The sequence below is a fragment of the Drosophila miranda genome, chromosome XR, assembly GCF_003369915.1.
Source record: "Drosophila miranda strain MSH22 chromosome XR, D.miranda_PacBio2.1, whole genome shotgun sequence".
In the NCBI taxonomy this organism is placed as follows: Eukaryota; Metazoa; Arthropoda; class Insecta; order Diptera; family Drosophilidae; genus Drosophila; species Drosophila miranda.
The window spans coordinates 34193140-34202037 of NC_046674.1; the positions used below are offsets into that span (position 1 = coordinate 34193140).

The 8898-nt window shown below is 38.9% G+C and overlaps 1 protein-coding gene across 1 annotated transcript; it reads left to right on the forward strand.

The window, feature by feature from the left end:
- Positions 1 to 5835: 5835 nt before the first annotated feature.
- LOC117186316 (myb protein) lies at positions 5836 to 8640 on the forward strand. Its single transcript, XM_033386945.1, has 2 exons — positions 5836 to 7752; positions 7827 to 8640. The coding sequence occupies exons 1-2, from the start codon at positions 6399 to 6401 to the stop codon at positions 8480 to 8482; spliced, it is 2010 nt and encodes a 669-aa protein (XP_033242836.1). The 5' UTR covers positions 5836 to 6398; the 3' UTR covers positions 8483 to 8640.
- Positions 8641 to 8898: the final 258 nt, after the last annotated feature.

The window sequence follows — 8898 nt, forward strand, 5'->3', positions numbered from 1 at the left end:
GAGCAATTGAAAGCCGCTCTCACTAGGAAACCAGTTTTACGATTGTACAATCCTAAATTATCTACGGAGATACACACGGATGCTTCTAAGTTAGGTTTTGGGGCTGTCTTGTTACAAAAGGATCCAGAAGATGGTCAGCTGCACCCAGTGATGTATATGAGTATGAAAACAAAGCCATGTGAGAAAAACTATCATTCATACGAACTTGAAGTTCTAGCATTAATAGGTGCATTGACTAAATGGCGTGTTTATGTTCTCGGACTGAAATTTAAAATCATTACGGACTGTAACGCGTTTGCCATGACGATGAAAAAGAAAGACGTTCCATTAAGAGTAGCTAGGTGGGCAATGTATCTGCAGGACTACGACTACGAAATAGAACATCGTTCAGGATCGAAGATGCGACATGTAGACGCTCTCAATCGCGTTGCTTGTTACGTATTGACAGGGAGTGTTATGCACAAGCTTAAGGATGCGCAGTGTGCAGATGAATGGACAAGGGTAGTCAGGAATCTGTTGGAAAAGCAGGGATACGAGGATTATTATATAGCAAACCAAATCATATTCAAAGATCTAAACCGAGAGTTAATAAATGTTCCATCTCAAATGGAAACCGATATAATACAGATCGCCCACAGGCAGGGACATTTTTCGGTGAAGAAAACACAGGATCTGGTAGAGAAATCTTACTTTATCCCTAAACTAAGAAATAAAGTAGTTAATACAAAAGCGGGCAGGCAAGAAGGGTACCTAACTCCCATTGACAAGGTTGATAAACCATTAGTTACCTATCACTTAGACCACGTCGGGCCGATGGAGATTACAAAGAAAAGATATAATCACATTTTGGTAGTTGTTGATGCATTTTCAAAATTCGTTTGGTTGTACCCCACACGTAGTACCGGAGTAGAGGAGGTGCTGAACTGTTTAGAAAGGCAAGCAGTATCATTTGGTAACCCATTCAGAATTGTCACTGAGCGTGGCGCTGCTTTCACATCGTACTTATTCAAAGAGTACTGTGACAAGCAGAAGATACAACATTTGTTAATAGCTACAGGCGTACCTAGAGGCAATGGACAGGTCGAGAGAATGCACAAAATAGTAGTACCGATGCTGTCAAAGATGAGCTTTGAAAATCCAGGAAATTGGTATAGGCACGTGGGTAGAGTGAAACAGATAATTAAAAATGTCGAACTTAGGAGTACCAAAGTCGCTCCATTTAAACTCCTAACCGGAGTAGACATACTTATAACTGACATAGATGAATTGAGAGAATTGGTACAGCAGTCTCTCATAGGTGAGCTAGACGAAGAGCGTGAGCAGTTAAGGAAAGAGGCTAGGGACAATATTCAGTCGTTGCAGGAAGAAAATAAGCGATCCTTTGATAAAAAGAGAAAGGATGAAAAGCAGTACAAGCTCAATGACTTAGTTGCAATCAGGCGGACCCAATATGGTGTTGGATTGAAGTTGAGGGGAAAGTTTCTAGGGCCCTAAAAGGTGGTCAAGATTCACAAGCACGGCCGGTATGATGTAGAAAGAGTGGGAGAAGGAGAAGGCCCTTTTAAAACATCTACGGTGGCCGAATTTATGAAGGAGTTCGGGGTGAACTCTATGTCAGGAGGGCCGAATGAGGGATTTGGTAGGAAGCCACAGAGAGCAACAGAGTCTGTAGAGATAACAGAGCAAGTAACAGAGAGAGAGACTAGAAGCGGCCGTCGAACAAAGAGAGGAGAGAACACAGCCTCAATGATCGACGCCATTTAATTCGGTGCCAAGGTCTCACTCAGCCACACGCAAATTACGAGCGCAATTATTTGTATTAATCTAAATATACTTAAAGCACAGCGACCATTGTAATCATAACTAATCTTAAATAATATTCATAAATAAAGACTAATTATAATAAAACCTGGCGTCCTGGACTAAAGAATAACTACGGAAAATCCGGGGCCAGAGTATTTCCACGGGATGTGCTCAGTGTGCAAAGCCTGTAAAGTTCAACATTTAAAAAACAAAAAACAAACGCCGCTTTTCATCCGATGGATATGCTTCAATATTTTACTTATCAGCCATGCTCGTGCTTTCGCATATAGCGAAATTATCTGTTTTTATACCCGATACTCAAAATGAGTATTGGGGTATATTAGATTTGTGGTAAAAATGGATGTGTGTAACTTCCAAAAGGAATCGTTTCCGACCCCATAAAGTATATATATTCTTGATCAGCATCAATAGCCGAGTCGATTGAGCCATGTCTGTCTGTCCGTCTGTCCGTCCGTCCGTCTGTCCGTCTGTCCGTCCCCTTCAGCGCCTAGTGCTCAAAGACTGTAAGAGCGAGAGCAACGATGTTTTGGATCCAGACTTCTGTGATATGTCACTGCTACAAGAATATTTCAAAACTTTGCCCCGCCCACTTCCGACCCCACAAAGGGCGAAAATCTGTGGCATCCACAATTTCGACGATACGAAAAACTAAAAACGTAGAATTGTAGAGAATGACCATATCTTTAAGACTGCGGAATCTGAATTGGATCGTATTATTATTATAGCCAGAATCAAGAAAACAATTTCATTTTTTCTCGCCCTGTCTCTCTCTAACACACACGTAGCATAGGCGGCTTTGCTTAGAGTAAAACATTAGCGCCAAGATCTCAGAGACTACAAAAGCTAGAGCAACCAAATTTGGTATCCACACTCCTAATATATCGGACCGAGACGAGTTTGTTTCAAAATTTCGCCACACCCCCTTCCGCCCCCGCAAAGGACGAAAATCTGGGGATATTCCAAAATCTCAGAGACTATTAAGGCTAGAGTAACCAAATTTGGTATCCGCACTCCTGTTAGATCTTACTATAAAACGTGTATCTCAAAATTTCGCCCCACCCCCTTCCGCCCACACAAAGGACGAAAATCTGTTGCATCCACAATATTGCACATTCGAGAAAACTAAAAACGCAGAATAATAGATAATGACCATATCTATCAGACTGCTGAATCTGGATCAGATCGGATCATTTTTATACCCAAAAGGAACAAATCAATTTGCAGTGGCTACGCAGCGCCCGACGTCACGCTCAGACTGATTTTCTGTCTCTCTCGCACGCACTCTTTGTCGTGTCGTTTAATATTAGCAGCGTCTGCCGGAGGAGAGCCATACTGACTTAGTATCGGGTATAACCGTAGAGTTGCGGTGTCCGCAGCAACTCACAACGTTCCCCCTCGTTTTAAGTTTAAATATGTAAGTATAATTGGACATTTATTTTCGGATAGGTGTATATATACAATGCCGCTCAACTGAATAGGTTCAACAATTTTCAAAAGTCAAACCGCTATATCTTTTTAACCAACTTACCGATTTATATGAAATAATTTTTTTTGCATAGATTGATTCATTGTTAATATAGCAAGAAAGTTTGTGGTTTCAGGGACATGTTTGTAAAGTATATTTATTTATATTTCAAAAACATTACAAAAAATGCCTATTTATTTTAGCTCAACTGAATCGGTTCAGGAATTTAAAAATTCAAAAATTACATCTTTGGCTGTTTTTAACATACAAAAATAACCATGAAGTTTAAGTTAGTATTTGGTAGTCCCACCTTGGTTTGATATTACTTCATATATTCGATCTGTTATGGACTTGTAATAATTTTCTAGAACATTGAGCGATATAGTTGCCCAGGCTGATTTAATGGCCTCAATTAGGGTCTCAGTTTCTTGAAATTGCCTTCCGCCCTCATATACTTTTCGAGACAATAACCCCCAAACGTTTTCTATAATATTTAGGTCCGGGGAGTACGGCGGCCAGTCTAGCAATTTCACATTTTGTTGACTTATCCACTGTTTTACCACTCTAGCAGTATGAATGGGTGCATTGTCGTGCTGGTATATCCATGGTTTCGATCCAAAAATATTAGAAAAATGTGGGAATGCCTTTTGTATGACAGTTTTGTACACATTTGCATTCATTTTCGATGAAAGAAACTGTAGCTCACAAGTCCCATAATAGGAAATCGCACCCCATACCATTATGCCTCCCGCGCAGCTGTGGTTTCGGCTCAAAACACATTCCTCCTTTCGTAGGTCATGGTAATAGTAGTTATAGCCATCCGGTCCATCCAGGTTGAACTTTTTTTCATCGGAAAACACGACGTCGTGTCACTCCTTGTTCCATGTCATATGTTCCTTTCCAAAGTCGTGCAGCCTTACGCGCATCATTGAGAGGTGGTTTTTTTTTATCTTCAATCTCTTCAAATGTTTGGCACTACGAATAATGCGTTTGACAGTTGCCAAACCGCATTCTTCCCTGATTTTGGCTGCTGAACGCTTGGAATTCGAAGCAGTTCTAATGATAAGTCGTCTGTCTGCTGGTGTTGTTGCGTGCTGAGACCCTCCTTTCATATATAATGAATTGTTTTCTAAATACTTCGATTTGACTGCTGTCAAATCATTCTTAACAACAAATTTAAAATTTCCGATGACCGATACAAATTCTTGTAATGAGTTGAAGAAAAAATTCTAACTAAAAATAATAACATTTATTTACAAGTCTCAATGGGGAATTCATTTTTTAATTAATAGCTTGAATCATAAAATTTACAGCGCTTCTGGTCGTATTGCATTACACTTAAATGGAAGTGTGAGACCAGCAAAAAAAAAACCTTATGGAACAGGATGCAGTGAGAGTTACAGGTATCTATGCTCTGGTATGGCATTGATATTTAAATGGTCACAGCAGAGTAACGGTAAATTTGTGCTCTGAAAAAATATCTGAAGTATCAGTGGAATACGGCTATACAAAATTGAAGAAAATCGTATATCAATGTGAAAGTGTGTTATATGGGAAGCTTCCTGTTATCACCTTCACAAAAAATTTTACACTTACTTTTGAAATCGCACAAATTGGTGGTAACGTTTTCGGAAATATTTTCCTCGCCCAAATGAAAAGGAGACGGCTTTTATATGAAAAAACGAATGTCATTTGTTGATTCATCAACATAAATTTGACACCATTACCAGGGAAATTTATCTAGGGCCTTCTCTATAAATTATTTTTTTCTTATCACAAAATCAAATTTGCGTAAAAAGTAATTGGTCATGGCAACAACACTTTTTGTTTATGTGCAAACAGCTGAAGCAGTCCAATTAGGTTTTCGGAACGTTGGCAAGAAATAATTGTTTTCGCATAACAGCACAGGCTGTGCTTGTAACATGCGCGCTACAGAACATCAGGGTAGACACAGCGGTTTCCCGTCACATATAATTCAAAATGTAGGTGCAAAAATTGCATTTATTTACCGATAGCAATTAAATTTTCAATATACATGCTGCTACTCACAATTCGTCAGACATATTATATACACAGGTGCTGCATATACGATGTCTTGATCTTCTTAAATCGCGCACTGCAGTCGTTTTGCTTAATAACAAGCAATTGAAAAAAAAATATAAAAGGAATTTTGATCACGCTGTGTACAGTGATACATTGATCAGCTGTATTTGTTTGCCATAAACGATAATAAAATGAAACATATCGAAGATAATAATTTGTGAAAACGGCATTTAACTTTTTGGCCGAAAACGCAAAAGCAAGTGAAAACCAGAGCCTGCCTGATTTTCGGAGTTTGCCTATGAGTGCCTATACATATTAAGTCTGTTATTCGAAAATGTTGTCAGTTTTTTACTAAAACGCAAGGGTATGAAATACCCAAAAGTTTCTGTAAACTGGACCATGGTTTTTTATTACCATAATTAGTTGAACAAATCGTGGGTACTCTCGTTAGTGTGCCTTTTTCACCATTCCAAATTAAGTAAATGTAATTTTCTTCGATAATAATTTTCAATCGACGCCTTGATCTAACATTGAAGAATATGCTCTAAATCGTTTAAGAAAAAAGTTAAGGAAATATCTGCCAGTTTAAAAATTAGCATTACAATATCTTTCGGCTTATAGCTTTTATTAAGGTTGCAGAATGATGCGTTTTTAGGTAAAACGCTATTTCAATTATTAACGGATGAGCATGTCCGTAAATAGGCCCCATAATAACTGTGATCTTAAAAATGGCTCCAACTGGTGTAATCAACAATCAAATATTAATATAAAAGAACGTTCTGATTACACAGAAAGTGATGCGACCCATCCAATTCTACGCCTCGATTACCGCGTACAAGGTCAGCTGGTTCAATGTTTGACATGTTGTGAGAAATTTGCGTACACCACTTTTAGCGACGTTTGTTCACATTACACGTTTTACCATAGTCGGAATCAAGGCGGTTGTGCCAAGTGTTTATACTGCTTACGCGACGTCCACTATTATATATGTGCGGAGAAAGTGCACCCAGAAGCTTATCACTATTGTTCGCCCCGGAAGCAAAATTAAATCAAATAAGTCGCTAGTATGGCGAATACAATCGGTGAGCAGGAAAACTTATTAGACTTTGATCAAAATTTTGAAGAATCGGATGAGTCTGAATATTCGGAGCACGATGAAGTCCACAGCACAAGTACAACAGTGGGTCATGCAGGCGTTGTAGATTTAAATGTTACTGGCGCCGTCAATGCCAGCATCAATGTTCCTTCAGACTCCTTGCTTTCTTTGGCAATCAAATGTAAAACACACAAAGACAATCCGGAACAGCCTCCGAAGGAAACTCAAATAAAGGTTGCGAACAATAATGGCTCTGGACATCCGAACTACGGATTTGGAAAGCGGTGGTCAAAATCGGAAGATGTTTTGCTCAAAGCATTAGTTGAGCAACATGGCGAACGTTGGGAGATTATTGGCCCGCACTTTAAAGACCGACTTGAGCAGCAGGTGCAGCAGCGTTGGGCCAAGGTCTTGAATCCAGAACTCATTAAAGGGCCATGGACACGAGATGAAGACGAAAAGGTTATTGAGCTCGTGCGCAGTTTTGGACCCAAAAAATGGACTTTGATTGCTCGATATCTAAATGGACGAATTGGCAAGCAATGCCGGGAACGATGGCACAATCATCTTAATCCGAATATAAAGAAAACTGCTTGGACCGAAGAGGAAGATACTATTATTTATCAAGCTCACATTCAACTAGGAAACCAATGGGCCAAAATTGCTAAACTTCTGCCTGGACGCACTGATAATGCAATAAAAAATCACTGGAATTCGACAATGCGCCGTAAATATGATGCCGAGCGTAGATCTGTTAATCCTACTGGAAATGATTTGAAAAGCTCTCGAACACATCTAATTACATTAATTAAAGCTGGTGGTATTGGTAAAGTGCAATCTCAATTGCAAAATAACAGACTTTCTGCACCAAAAATGGAACAAATATCTCAATCTAGAGATAATGGAATCCTGTGTACCAGAAATACAACAGCTGAGCACAGCGAGACGGTGGATTCTGCTGGAACTGAGCCGCTTATTCGCTACTCAACTATTAATATGCATCATCCGGTTGGTAAATGTCTAACAATTCCACTTCAGCGGCAAACACCAAACATCTTGAAACGATCCCGCAAACACATTCCCGAATGTCCATTGATTAATTTTTCCTTTGATGAAGCCAAGCCTAGACAGCCGGATTCACCCGTTATAACTCCCATAAAATCATTACCGTTCTCCCCCAGCCGATTTCTCAAATCTCCATGTTTAACCACATTTGAAGACATGAATTTGCGCGCAAGCACGCCAGTCATGAAGATATATAATGTCTTGGGAATAGAGGTCAAGAAAGAATTTGAAACTGCATCTATTGAAACGCCCCATAAGAGTGAGTATAGCGCCCAATTGTATCCAATTTTAATAAATTTCTTAAAGTTCACGTCTTTTCTTTTTAAATTTAAGGTAAAATAGGCCCACGAACACCCACACCGTTTAAGAATGCCCTTGCTGAAATTGGCAAGAAACGTGATGGTCGACGGTACGAGCCGTCCAGCCCGTCTAGCCTTGCCGAAGACCTGGCAGAAATAATTCATGAAGAACAACTCAACGATTCAGAAGTCGTAAAAGCTGTGCAAACCAACAAAGGGATTGGATGTACCAATATCAGAAAAAATGTACGAAATAGTTCGCCTAGTATTGAAAATGAAAAATTAAGGTCAGCACAGTCACCACCTCCAAAACGTGCAAGGAAATCTTTACTTTCCACGTGGACCGCCAACCATCTGCCAAATGGTGGATTTACGAAAAAGATCCAACCGTTTGAAACTGAGACGCCTAGCAAGTTCCTTACATCTCCAAGTAGCATCATGAAGGATACTCTTTGCAGTGAACACGATCTTCTTTTCGATGAAGGCAGGAAGGAAAATAGACCATACTTCTGTCGTAGTAAATATAAGACCTCTGGTCTGCCATCGTATGATCACGTCATAGATCCAAAATGGGCTCGAGTAGCGTGTGGCAAAACCAAAGATCAACTATTTATGGAGGAGCAAGCGTACGCATGTCTTAAAAATCTTTCATGTGTACCACGCTCACTTAACTTTGAAAAACAAAAGTGACTCGTAAATATAATGAATCAGTTCTGTTTAATCAAGTTAAAAAAAATTGTTTGATGTAAACAGGTTATACATTTTACATAGTTGAAATATTTATGTAAGTGCGCCTGTATTTTAAAATTCTTTCTATTGATAGCAAAGAATTTTTTCTATTTTTTTTTTCTAAAATCAAATTTGCTCTCTTAAAATAAATTTTTTTTAATATTTCCTTATAAAATAAAACAAAATAACGAAATTCGGTTCATCCATCATAATAATTGCCTCAAGAATAACTTTTATTCTTTAACTACTACTAAGACGTGCTTTAAAGTTTGATGATGAATAAATCTATATTTTAAGCATAACAGTCATCACGCAATGCACCAAACCATCTACAGTGCCGCTCAACTGAACAGGTTCAACAATTCGAAAGATAAAAA

Excerpts from the sequence above, each read along its gene's own strand:
- LOC117186316 (XM_033386945.1), top strand. The coding sequence starts at position 6,399 with ATGGCGAATACAATCGGTGAGCAGGAAAACTTATTAGACTTTGATCAA. Across the intron at positions 7,753-7,826 it reads TATTGAAACGCCCCATAAGA|GTAAAATAGGCCCACGAACA; the intron begins GTGAGTATAGCG and ends TTTAAATTTAAG.